Source organism: Hypoxylon fragiforme (assembly GCF_022984875.1).
Source record: "Hypoxylon fragiforme strain CBS 206.31 chromosome Unknown GGS25scaffold_2, whole genome shotgun sequence".
NCBI classification, from domain to species: domain Eukaryota; kingdom Fungi; phylum Ascomycota; class Sordariomycetes; order Xylariales; family Hypoxylaceae; genus Hypoxylon; species Hypoxylon fragiforme.
This window is the reverse complement of record NW_026054757.1, coordinates 1,188,023-1,201,728: the sequence shown is the minus strand read 5'-3', so window position 1 is coordinate 1,201,728 and position 13,706 is coordinate 1,188,023. Positions and strand designations below refer to the sequence as shown.

At 47.3% G+C, this 13,706-nt stretch overlaps 2 protein-coding genes across 2 annotated transcripts; both read left to right on the top strand.

Moving 5' to 3' along the window:
• Positions 1-5,237: 5,237 nt before the first annotated feature.
• On the top strand, positions 5,238-7,216 carry GGS25DRAFT_512843 (uncharacterized protein; the record flags this gene model as incomplete). Its single annotated transcript, XM_049262828.1, has 6 exons — positions 5,238-5,362; positions 5,604-5,815; positions 5,896-5,953; positions 6,041-6,260; positions 6,323-6,444; positions 6,505-7,216. 6 exons carry the CDS (start codon positions 5,238-5,240, stop codon positions 7,214-7,216), a joined length of 1,449 nt encoding a protein of 482 aa, XP_049119875.1.
• A 1,572-nt stretch (positions 7,217-8,788) lies between these two features.
• Positions 8,789-13,181, top strand: GGS25DRAFT_474805 (uncharacterized protein). The gene is made up of 5 exons (XM_049259659.1): positions 8,789-9,292; positions 10,777-11,541; positions 11,601-11,840; positions 11,896-12,530; positions 12,590-13,181. The coding sequence occupies exons 1-4, from the start codon at positions 9,207-9,209 to the stop codon at positions 12,518-12,520; spliced, it is 1,716 nt and encodes a 571-aa protein (XP_049119874.1). The 5' UTR covers positions 8,789-9,206; the 3' UTR covers positions 12,521-12,530; positions 12,590-13,181.
• The last annotated feature ends 525 nt before the right edge of the window (positions 13,182-13,706 follow it).

Below are 13,706 nucleotides of genomic sequence, written 5' to 3'. Positions count from 1 at the left end.
CCGGAGGTCGAGAAGGAAAGTATTCAAGCATCAAGACGAAAAAAAACAAGCGGCGTGGGTAGGAGTGTCGACGTGGGCAAGACGACATCGCAGTTTTAACATGTGAGCTGGCTTCTCGACCACTCACCACGTAGTCGGATCCCACATCTTCGGTACTATCATTGGGGACTTATGCGCCATTGCTAGCCATTGCTAGCCATTGCTAGCCACTGTGAATGCGCTATGAATAGTATACTTATCTGCTAGGTAGGTGGCTAGTAACTAAAGCAATTCCTACAAGCCTAGTACAAGGTCAAGGTCGATTAATTGATCAATTGAATCTCAGAACTGCCATGGCAGCTATGCGGCACATAGCTAGCGGTACATACTGCGTAGTAGATAAAAGTTGTGATTCTTGTGAATTTGCTTTTGAATCGAACGAGAATATTAAAAGAATGGCTCCATTCTTGTAAGCCCAACGCTTTGACCTCCTGTGGGGACTTTTTTTTACTTTTTTACTTTTCTGTGTCCATGACTCCACTGTAGTTTCCACTGTACCTACAGTAGGTACTAGGCAGTTTTCTATGTTGGTACTTGTGCAGTTACCCATTGTATGTGCTACTAGGTATGCTGAACATAGAGGTATGGATGTACCTGGGGGTACCTGGGGTAAGGCAGGTACAGTTTCTAGTAAGTTTCTAGGCTAATTATGGCAGATGCCTTTTTTAAATCGCTCTGGGGGCTGGTTGCGACCCGATTACCAAAACATCCCAGTCCACGCCGCGAAGCTAGAGAAAGCAACTTGAACCTCTACATACCTTACCTTACTACCTACCTACCTACCTACCTACCTACCTACCTACACTACCTACCTACACTACCTACCTTACTATGTGGCCCTGGAGGTATCACCTTGCCTGTATCATCCTGGGGTAGGACTACATACATACATGAGATCAGATCACACCTCTCCTTCTCCGACCAAGTAAGACCTATCTATGACTTGCATAATTCCTCACATACGATTTCTATCTGGTGAATAATTCCCCATACAAGTATAGCTTCATTACCCCAATTGCCACCCTACGTCGTATTCAACATGATTCCGTGGTGTAAACATGAACAGGTACACTGAAGGCAAACAATACCATTCCGGTTGTTTCCCCTACGTAGTATGGGAGACACCACAACAAGGCGACGTTTAACACCTGACATTGTAAGATGCCACCATCAACTTCAAACATCAACACTGAGCATCAATATCTCGATGCCGATTGGATCCTTCACGAACACTCAAAGACAATATTGTAACGTCAGCCCTACGAATAGATAGTCCATACAGATAATTGTCATTTGCCGAGCTTATATCTTGAGAAATCAACTTCATACGCCGGCGGAAATTACGGGCTCATCCTAATGTCCTTATCTGTTGCCTCTTCATGCGCGGTGATATCTACATATGTCAGTTTAAGACGAACTATCTCTCAAACGACGGTGAGTGAGTGATATTTTGGCAATCCTTGGCCAAGGTATACGCACACCTCACAAGGAGTGTATCCGCTTACCACGCATACATATCCACCGATACAATCGATCATTGCAACCCCTTTTCTCCGAGTGGGACTTGACCTATTCTTGGAAGCAACTCAAGGCCTGGCTGGTGGAGGTATCCGCGATGGGGCAGGCAAAACATGTGTAGTACTTTTCCCGAGCTCCTATCAAAGATATCCTGACACCTATAAACACTGGATATCACGGACAATACATGGTGGTCGTTGCCATGTCAAGTGGGTACTCGTCTCTGCGAACCGTCGGTCCGGCATACCTGTCTCGGTCGCCCGGATCGATCAAGTTAGCAGCCTAAATCAGAATTCATCTCGTACCTAGGCAGGCCATGTTTACCTAGGTAGATACTCGGAGACACTGGGCTGCTTCCCCAGGCCCGGTATGCCCCGTCGACTGTCTCGCTGTGGATACTTACCTGCCTGCCCAGGTACTATTACTAACATATTGCGGAGCCTCAGTACTGAGGAAGAAGCCCAGAAGTACGACTAGTCGTGCCAAGGAGGTTTCTGGTGTAGAAGCTCCTGCTGTTGATAGGGAGTCGCCAGTATCTTGATTGGAATGATGTACTCTCTTATGAGAAGGCGTTCTCGAAGTGTTGGGTATGAGTATCCAACCACATACCTACTCCCCTCCTATCCCCTTAGGTACCAAGATGGTAGAAACTTAGATTGACCGCAGCCACGGGCCAATACTTACCTCTTAGATAGCCGTAAACGACTTGAGTTCCTGCCCACTCTACCCGCCCACTCCAAATATATATCTTTGGCGCTGGCAACTCCCTCCAAATCCCTTAAAAGGCTCGGCATAGACATAGACAACACGCCAGCGATGAAACTTCTTCCAGAGGTGTTGGAAACCCACGTCGAATCCTGTTTAAGAGGGGCCGCCCGAGTTCCCCTAATACTCAATGGCGTTGGGGTCACCATTATGTTCGTTGGCATTCGTATTTACGTGAAAGCTATGTTGAATACTTTCAAGTACGAAGATTGTAAATGCGTGTTATGGCCACATGGAATTCCTAATTTCGAGCTAACTATCTTCGAGGGTTCTGGTATTCTCAACTCGTGACTGAAAAGGTGTCTATCTTATGTCTTCCAACTTCATAGACAATGTTGTCCTTACTTTCCATCCGTTTTCTTCGAGGCCAGAAATTCTAGCACTAAGAAGCTGTCGATCTCAGCACATCAACCGTTCCTCACTTGAGCAAGCAGTTCCGACGCGAACGACGACGAGCGATGTAATATCACGCTGGCCAATTGCTCCAAAAGAAACCCTCTACTCAGGCATGCCGATATATTCTACGCAGATGCGAGTTGGTATTTACGGTTACGGAGAATGTTAGATTCAGGTACAGCATGAGAGCATCGCCGAAATCATATATTGCGTTCCGATATCCCCCCATCGAATCCGATCCCCCTCTCTAAATCGGGTCGATCTTTCTTCAAAATAATCGCAAAATGCACAAGTACCTTCGGTCGAGCCATCATGATCCCGATTTAGGCCCCGCCTCCAGCTTCTGTCTGTTGCTCTCAGCCTGGCCTTGCCTTACATTAATTTTTTCTTGGGCGCTCCTTCGGAGTAAGTCTAGCTCCTGTACGTTGAGGGTCACTGCATATATATAAAGGGCTGAATTATCGCGGGTGTTGCGTTTAGTGCCTCATCCGATCTCTCTATTCTGCATATACCCGTCTTCGGATATGGATCCATTCGACTTATATCACTTGCAACAATCTAGATGGAGAGTAAGACTAACTCCGATTCTAGTGTCACGGCTTCTGTCGTCTCTCGGGTCTATTATATTACAACGTTACCACCTACCTAGGTTGGTATATACCTACTAAATACCACATTTGGGGACTCATACTTCTGGGTAACTGGATGATCTAGTTGTCTGGTGCCCATCCTACGAGATACCATCCCGTAGATCGAAGAAGCCGCCAAGATATCCCATACGCCTCATGCTGACTGACCAGCCCTTGGAGAGTGGCGCAAGACGAGGCAACAGAGGTGAAGCCTACGGCCAACACCCCTGGGCACAAAAAACGACTCTTTTCCTTTTACATAGATGTCTATCTGGGTACCCCTATATCTCTCGACCATTTCAGGGATAGATATAATATCCAGTAGATGACAGAGATGGGGAAGGAAGGAACGATGACCTTCGATTCGCGAAATCTGACATGATCATGGCTCCGGCAGCTGAAAGATAGCCTAAACTGTAGGAATCGTAGGGCGACGTGGGAAGAAGCCGATAGCACGGACGTTCCCAAGCGAATACACCACCTCTATTCGTGATCCATGTAATAGATCCAGATCCAGAATGCTGATAATCAGCACGAATACCTACGAAACCAAGTAGATCTGATATTAACTGCCTAGTCTAAACGATATGACTTAAGCATAACTAGGTAGGCATGTAAACCTTGAAGGCATAAGCATTGCTGCTCGCACTGCCGACACCAGTAGTTGCGTAAGCCCTACATACAACAGGGATGGATTGTTGTCAGAAATAAGAGCCATTTGGCATTGTGGCTAAGATGTGTGTGTGCGTGTGTCCCGGCGCGCCCTTTCTCTGTCAGATTTATCTGGATGCCTATGTAATACCAGCTATACTATTACTAACCTAGTATTGGTGGTGAGCAGCGCCAATGCTAGGTTAGTAATATGTAGAATATGACTGCCTGCTCCTTCATGTCACTTTGGAACGTGTGAAGTCTGGAAGTCCTAGGTACAGAAGGTCTATGTGTACTTCCTTAGATAGAAGAACTCTTTGGATGAAGACGTATTGGCAAGGAATTGACTTGCTTTTCCCATTCTAAAAAAAAGGAAGCAAAAAAAAAAAACCTCCCCGTCCTCCCGGCTGATGGACATCATTTACTAATCAATGGATAATATACCTACAGTACATATACATATGCACCTACCTAGAAAACCTGCAGAAAGAAGCCTTCTCGAACGACATTGACGTTTTCAACTTTCGTTCACATGGCACCAATGTAACCTGTAATACGACACAACGCATACATAACTAATCCAAACGTTCTAACTAGGCGGAGCAAAGCACCGACCACGAGCGGGAACTAAAAGAAAAAAAGGGTACTAAGCCTGGTAGGGCGTTAGTTAGTGTTTATTAAGCTTATCGAAGGCTATCGAATCTCATCAATCTTCCAAATCGTAAGCGTTTTTTGAGTGGGGGATCGAAACCCAAATGCGTGAGGTGATGAGTGGGGAATATCTCCCCCCAAGCCCTTTTAAGATGGGGACTCTCACAACTCAACTGTGCCAAATTAAAATCAATCGTCATCCCAAAAAAAGAAAAAAAAAATGAAAGGTGCCAGGGCCCAGGGGGTAGGGGGATGGGGATGTACTATGTACAGTATCTGCTCGCTCGCTCGCTATCGGGATGATGGGAATTCGTCTGCCTGAACGAGGTTCTTCAAATCATATTACAATGTGATAGCTAGCTAACCTACATAGAAAGATAATAGATAGATAGATAGATGAAGGGGGGGGTTTGACGACTCGTATGTTTCGTTTCCCTTCTTTTTTTTCTCGTGATAGTCAAGTTTACTGCTCATTAATTGTTGAAATTCGAAAATCGAAAATATCACATACATATAATATATCCTATCTCACTGGCCATGCAACAACAACAACAACAACATCCCCCCGCGGATAATAATACAACAATAATGGCCGAAACAGTTATCCCGATGGTCCAAAGTCAGCGTCAACGCAAATTCCACCGCAGGTCGCGAAACGGCTGTTCCACATGCAAGACTAAGCATATTCGGTGTGACGAAAGAAAACCACTCTGGTACGTTTCCGAGGGAATGCAACTACCGGCCCGCGTCTTTTATGTATTTATGATCTATACGGTATCATACATAGTTACATGTATGCTCTACCTTTGCGAATCATGCAGAGGAAGATTTAGTGTCTAAAACGCCAGCCAACAATTGCTGTCCATTTGCGCCTCTTGTCCCATGCAAATATGATCGCTTTCTTTTGCCATGAGATCAGTTCAACAAAACCCGAGACTAATTGTATCATAATAGCACATACTGTCTTCGTCATGGCGGAGAGTGTGGCTACCCGGATGAAGAGAATGCCGCGGAGGCTAGGCATAGGCTCAAATCTCGAATGGGGTCTGGGGAGCCTCACGAATCTACCGAACCCTGCCAGCGCTTGGTTGGCACTAGCCTGAATGACCAATTCCTTGGAACTTCGTACGACGTACCCTACAGATCACGATCGCTCTTCCAACTCTGTAAGTAATTACCTACTCCTTGATTTCTGTTAGGCAGTAAGATCCAGGGAGTGGTAATTGACTGGTGGATCATCATCAAGTCACAAATACGAGAGTGTTATATACAACTCGCGTTAAAAGGAACTCCAATTCGTTCATGTAAGTGGGATCGACCATAGATTGTGGCAATAAGGGGGCCTCGATCGTTACAAGAGCTCATAGCCTGACCTACCTATTTACATTTAGCGTGCACAAAGCCTTGTCGCATCCGGGGTTCCTCCATGCGGCGCTGCTAATGACAGCCCTGCACTGGGCGTGGTCGACTGGCGATGTCGAGCATTCTCGAGTCCCCTACCTCTATCACAAGCTGCAAGCAATACGATTCGTCACGGATCAGTTAATCAACCCGGACGCAGCTATCCACGATGGCACCATCGCAGCTGTATCAAGCCTCGCTTTGGTTGAAGTATGTCTCGCTCGTCTTTGACTGGGGAATGACTACCGCATAGACCTGCTAACGACCACCAGAATGCCTTGGGATCTGTAGATGCTGTGTCATCTCATTTACGCGGTCTAGCGAAAATCAAGGAATTGCAGGACAAGGAGAGACGTCCTAAGAAGATGGGGCTACTTCAGCGTATGATTTTGATGTGCGTTGCATCCCTGCTAGAGGTGCCCCTGGCATTAATGAGGCTAACTTCTTGACGTAGGGCAGCAAGAAGCGTATCTAGTCGTCCCGTTTGGGACATCTTGGATATTAGTCGGACAGACTTTGTACACCAGTCCATGATCATATCGCTGCTTCGAGTTGCACTTCGGCCAATTTACAGCCTGTACATACTAGGAGGTTCCTATGATTCCGGGGAACTGCTTTCCGAAGTCTTAGCAAAAAAGGCACCCCAGGCAAGAGATAGCAACGCCCTGGCGCCGCCGAGATCGTTGGATTGTAGCAGGTCGGGTTTTATGGCCTGCTACTTTTACCTCTACATAATCATGCGCGAAGGCACAGTCGATTCATTTATTCTCAATTGGTTCATTGAGCAATTGCTAACAGATGTCTGCCGGACCGAGACACCCATGCAAAAGGGGCAATACAGTCAGTCGCTTTGGTTTTGGTCCGCCATGTTTGGCGCGTGCGCCACGATGGCCGCCAAGACCACCGACGACCTGGAGAGGAACCAAATGAACGTAGTGCGAGATATATACCTAGATAAGATTAACCTCGGAAGTCAGGTGCTGAGGATAAAGAATTGGGAAACTGCCAAGTCAATACTGAGGCTATTCGCCTGGGAGGACGACTTCGACGGAGAGTTGGAGATGAAGGCTGTTTGGGAAGAAGCTGTGTGGGAAGATGACAGAAGACGCTTCAGACGGCGAAGTCCAGAGAATACCGAATATCAGGACACTTGGTGTTGCTGGTAAGCAGTGAACACGACCGACTTGTATAATTGCATACCTACATCTTTTGGCACCCTAGTTGGCCATGAGTACTGTAAAGAGTAGTCGTCCTTGAATTGGATATATGCTGATATCCACCAAACCTGAGAGCCAAATTCGATGTCATCGCTGTCTATAATCAAACTATACCGAGGTATGATTGAAGCCGTCACGGTCGCAGCGGTTAGAAGGCGAGGGCTGGCTACGCTGTCCACTGAGACAGGATGAGCTGTGCCGTGCTACGTTCTACACAGCCATTGTTGAATGACACCATTTCCGACCGCTTCTGCCGCTGATTATCATCATTATCATCTGCTGTGGGTGGGAATAAGAGATCCCGAAAGTCCGTCATAAGTACAATTGATTGCCGTATTGCCTGATTATCTGGTTGTTTGGTTGCCTGGTTGCCTTGCTGGCTGAGTACCTAGGTATCTGCCTCCATGAATATGTAGCTAGGGAGAAGCATCACATCTTTGATCAGGCGATGCGGACAGCCATTTGTCAGTACAGAGGCGGCCAGCGACCAGCGAAGCAGACAGCAGGCCAGACAGCAGACCAATTATTGAGGGATTGGCTTGAGGGGAAATCAATTGTCAAACATGACAAGTCAGGAACAGCACTTTTGGCGCGACTTTGGCGCCAATTATTGATTTTCCCCCTCACTTTTGAATTCTCTTTCTCTGTCCCTCACCGATCATGGACCATCGTTGGCCTACAACATCAATTTTAAGGGGCTCAATTTTCACCGACCAGCAAGATCAAAGGTCTAGAAAATTAAATGAAAATTTTTCAATCGAAACAGCTGCCGAAGTTGCCGTACTAGAACGAGGGTTTTAAGAAAAATGGAAGGAAATGGCACTTCTTCGCGCGGCTCGCGCACAGGCTCACAGTTTAGAGCGGTTCTGTGATGAGTTGGCCACTTACATAGCCGTCGACCCCTCGTTAGAGTCGTCACTGTGCATAAGCCAGAGTCAATAGGCTGTCGACAACTCTCAGGGTGCCCACATGGATACGGACCGAGCCCTAGGAGCCTATTGCGAGTGCAGAACATAAAGAGCCAGCACAGTTTTTGGTGGATAAGAAGGATAGAGGAGGGTAGGAGTAGGTAGGAGAGGGGAAATTATTTGTTGGCGGTGATGGCATCAATCGTCCAGTAACAAGGCAAGAACAGGCCAAGACCCATGGGTCGACCATGTGCTAACCCAGCACTAGTTGTTCCAGCTTGTGCTTAGGTCCAATCAATCTCATATTTATGGGTCATATTACATAGCGGGGTTGATATCATGCTGCAAATGCTGCAAAACCTTGGAATCTTCCCTGCTGCTGGCCCTGCTCTTACCCTGCTCTTACCCTGCTCTTACCCTGCTCTTACCCTGCACCTGCTTCCTTCTAACACCCAACTTGGTAGGACAAGACGACCAACTGCATCAGCGAAGCACGACACCCTGGCCCATCGTGTCATCCTTTTTCCATCAGTTTTTTCATTTTTCTACCATGTGTGTTGGCCAACCCCGTCCCTTCTTGACGCCTATGGCACACAATAAAACCCGAATGTCCCCTCTCTCTGCCCAACATCCATTCTTCACTCCTATTTTCCAGCCCAAAGACCCTGACATTTCTGCCCAACCGAGACCCATCCTCGACTCTCTCAAACCATCCGAACGGCTTATTTTTATATTACTATACCCAAGACATTTTCCACTGCTCCGCAGCTTTCACTCTCCCCACTGAGGATTCTCGTCAAATAAACCCATCAGGCCGTATTTTGATCTTGCCGGTTGTTTATCATCCAAGGATCGCCCTCTGTACAACATTCTTGTCGACAGAAGAGACTGTACAATTACGCAGTTGAGTTGAGAACCAGTCTCGCTTCTGCTCCGCAAGGATTTCAACCCGCCTTTTCCAGTGTTTGCCACAGGATTCAAAGGGATCATCCGGAGAGCCAGTTACACGCTCCGTTCCACAAGGAAATCAAATGACAGCCATGGTTGCTCCCCGCCCGGACAACATGTCTGGCTTCAACTCATCTCTAGATATGGACGATGTCCACACTCCTGCGAGGTATATTGCATTGTTTTTTTCATTTTTATTTCCTATTACCGGAGTCTGGGGGTGTTGATTTTGGTGTGGTTTAAAATCATGTTGCGCTTAAGTCATGTAATGCATTTTTTGGTGTTCTTTTTCTTTTTCTGTTCGATTCTACTGCAAGTGCTTCGCTTTTTGTGATCCGTCTGGATATAACGTGCTCGAGGAAATTCCGTTACCGGGAAAGGATTTAGGACAGGACAGGACTCCCGGACAGGATAATCCGGAAACAGGACCTTCAAGGAAATGGAACCAGATGGACACCAGGTCAAACTTCTCTCAGGACTCCCAACCGCGGAATTTTTTTTCTGAGGCTTCACAACGTCTCCGTTGTGTAGCGGCACGGGTTTTTACGGCCTGTGCTCGACCACCGCCACGTCGCTCGGATGGACTACACAATCATTAGAGATCAGATATCTCCAAAATCAATCATCCATACAGTAAGTATCGCCCGCGAAGACAGTGACAACAGCGACACCCAGGATGAACTTCCAGGATTCCAGTGATATTTCGTATTGCATTTTTCAGACGAGGAGAACCCTTTCCCTTGGACCCGTGTTGAAATTGATCATCGACTTTTTACGGATTTGCCCTAGCCAGGATTTCATATCGCGGATCTATGGATTTTCTTGTTATGTACTACGCCCCAGGACTGCAGCGACATTCACGGCCACCCCACAAGTAGTGATTCCCTCGTTTCTGCTGTTTTGCTTCGCATATTCAGTAGTGGTTAGGGCGACACTATGACTGGTTTTCTTTACCTAGGATTCTGACTGTTTGCATCCGCACGTGATATACGACAAACTCGACTGGTTGAACATCAACATTTTTCTTACTGGACCCCCTTCAACAACAAGACTATAGATGCCTATACCCTTTTCCCCTGGTTCTCCGAGGTACATTTTCTAGCCCGTGTCCCTCAGGAACTGTCATGGCAATCCCGGGTTCGCGCGTCTTGTTGCGTTCTCGACTGCAGTACGTATGCCATTTGTGCTGACTCGATCGGCTCGATACCTGAGTGCCCGCGTGTTCGTCGACTAACATACCAACTTTTTGTGCTATGATAGGCACCTCGATCTGGAGCATCCTGGTTTCTGTTTAGCCGGATTTTATTTCTTTTTTTTTGTCTTATTTTTTGCTTGCTTTTTTTCTTGCATCTTATCTATGGCCGACCCAATCATTCTGCAATCTGGATCATCCGATTTATGGGATTATGTGCTCAATGGTGTCTTCTCTGGATCTTTCGTCATTGAACTTTCTAGTTCAAATAACACTTCAGTCTGGTTTGTATATGATGCCCCTCCCGTATAGCATCGCCGTGCCTTGAGACTAACCAACGTTGTGAAAACAGATACAAAGTTGTGCCATGCTGAAGTCATTTCATCTTATACTTGATTTTGGCGCATCTTGGTGATTTTATTGCCGGACAGTGGAAAACAGAACACTAACCTCAACCCCAGTGACTACAGCTCTTATTCCCAAGGAAACATGCTTGCCAATTCCAGCGGTTCTTTTCTTTACTCTCAAACGGGACATGCAGACCTCCATGGTTCAGTGTGGGACACAACAGCAGAAGGAACACAGAACTTCAATGGTGATGAGGATTTCCATTTTTCATATGGCCAAGTTACTCCCAGAGGACAGGACCAAAATGAGGCCGTTGATGACATGACCAGCAAGTGGATTGCTGCAGAGCAGGCCCACGCTTCCGCCGCAGAGCCCATGCGACGGATCAGCTCGAGAGGCTCTTCTGGAAGCCACAAGAACAGAACTATCAAAGCCTCTGCACACAAGAGCCGACCGAGGTTGCTCTCAACTGTGTCTCAAGGCTCTTCTTCGCACATGTCCAATTTTGACATTACAGGTAATCCACAAATGGATGCATATCTCCTCCAGGACTCAGATGCCCATTCAGTCTCCTCTCAAATGTTTTACCCTACCCTACCCATGAGCGTAGGCTTGACCGCGGATGGATTGCCTTATTCTCCTGCCGGTTTTACGTCTGGCATGACGCAGCAACATATCGATCCTACCCAAATGCAATTGAACTTCGATGCCAACATCACCGGAAACTCACCTGCTGCTACCACATGGAGCTCTCTGAGCCCCGTCGAATCACGACTTTCTACCCCCGGACTCCCTGAGGATGCGTGGTCTGTTCCTATGGACGCATCTCCCACACGGACAAATGATTCCTCGCCAATTATGGATGGCATTTCGCCAAGGTATGTTCAATTAAATGCTATGATATTCGGACACACTCTGACGTAGAGAACGTCATCAGCCTCGATCGCCAGATGGGTTTGATGACCACAGAGGATCCCAATGGAGTTGTTTTGGCAGATGACATGTTTGCTTTACCTCCTTCCTTTACTCGCCGCTCCAGCGGCGATGGTGAGTCTTCTGCTCGGGATCATCCTTTGTACAAGACCGCCATCCCCCATGCCGATGGATTATTCCACTGCCCGTGGGAGGGCCAATCCAGCTGCAACCACAAGCCCGAGAAGCTGAAGTGCAACTACGAGTAAGTTCCAACGCTCCAAATCAAATCACGTTTACTTATCTAATCGACGGAGTAGCAAATTCGTCGACTCGCACCTGAAGCCATACCGGTGCAAGATCGATTCGTGCGAGAATGCCCGTTTCTCCTCGACTGCCTGCCTCCTCCGACATGAGCGAGAAGCTCATGCTATGCATGGTCATGGCGACAAGCCTTATCTCTGCACATATGAAGGATGTGATCGTGCTGTTCTCGGAAACGGATTTCCACGCCAGTGGAACTTGAAAGACCACATGAGGCGTGTTCACAATGACAATGGCAATTCGCTAAACGCCGTCAGTGGATCTCCCCCATCCGGACAGGGATCTGCCGCACAATCGGCCAAGGGCCGAAAGCGCAAGAACAAGGACTCGGTAGACAGCGCTCCCAGCCGCAAGCATGCTTCCAGATATGCCCAGGCAGAGGCCGCTAACCGAGCTGCTGAGCAGCCGATGGTGGATGAATGGCACCAGCACCACAAGGCCCTCCAAACCTACCTACAGGAGTACAGCGTCCCTGATGCGTTTGACTACCTGCAGCACATCACTGAGGCCAGGGACCACCTGGCGGCCATGGGGAAAATCTCCCAGAAGCTTCTTCATTCAAACAAAGCATTGGGCTCTCAGGATTCTTATAGACGATCCCACGGACACCACTCTCGCTAAATGAAAAATGGTATGTCCTAAGAGAATATTCCCGTCATCTATTACTCCAGCTAACTTGGATGATTTCAGCATAGAGCGGGACATGTGGCCCAAGGATGATATTTACGAACCAAGGAAAGTGCAAGTGCACATTATATTCCACTTTTATTCCACCCCCATCGGTCAGGAGACCGTGACGGAGCCTGGCCAGGCTCCGTGAGGACTATGTAGAGAATCAGCATGCTCCGAGCCGAGCCAGGCATTGGACCCAGGGATACCCGGCGCTACGTCTCGTTGATTGTAGATTTTCCCGGATTGAAACCTGAAACCAACCAAGGACATGCCAAAGGGGACGAGGGGGAGATTATATCCAGGATTTATACGCCTGAGAGGAAGAGGATATGCCATAGAGGAAGGGCATGACGACCATTGTGGTCGTATAGATGTGGAAAGTCAGAGTCTCAATAGACCAGGAGGGGGATAATTCTTGACTTATGATGACAAGATTTATAGAAGAGAGGGGGGGTTGGTGATGATGATCTGATTAACATAGACACTTGCTATTTTATTTGTTTTGGATATCCATGGAATCTACTAGGTATTTAGACTACCTACGTAGTTAGCTTACATTAGCTACATTTTAGAATTTTGAAAATCAGAATATACCAGATGCATTCAAGACTTTGATACGCCTTTTGTGATTTGGTGTTAGAAGCTAGGAGGGGAAGGTGGACGTACTGTAAGATCTTGGGTCCCAAGATGTCGGTAAAAGGTTTCGATTGACAGATCAAGCGCATCATCCTTTACATTCCACGAAGGGTTCCAGGGGTTCGCGTCTCGGCAAGTCATACATGCCGAACCTCATGGATGCTGCAGCTTCTGGAAAGTCCTGGCTCATTAATGGGTCTCGTGGTACCAGGGGGACGGGACACACTACCTAGACACACACAAAGGTGATGGATGATGCATGAGTGGGTTTGGTTTGGTTTGGTTTGGATCGGTTCCTGCATTGCTCCCTCCCACGTGTGGTTAATTTGCTGCGGCCCGCTTTCGTTGACGAATTGGTGCGGGAGCCTTTTTTTTTTTTTTTTTTTTTTTTTCGAGGTTAAAGGAGATTTGGTTCCCTGGATGTGGAGAGGATGTGTATTGTTGTATCAGGTTAGGTAGGTACCTACAGTAGGTATGTTGTAAGGTTAAGTAACTCATC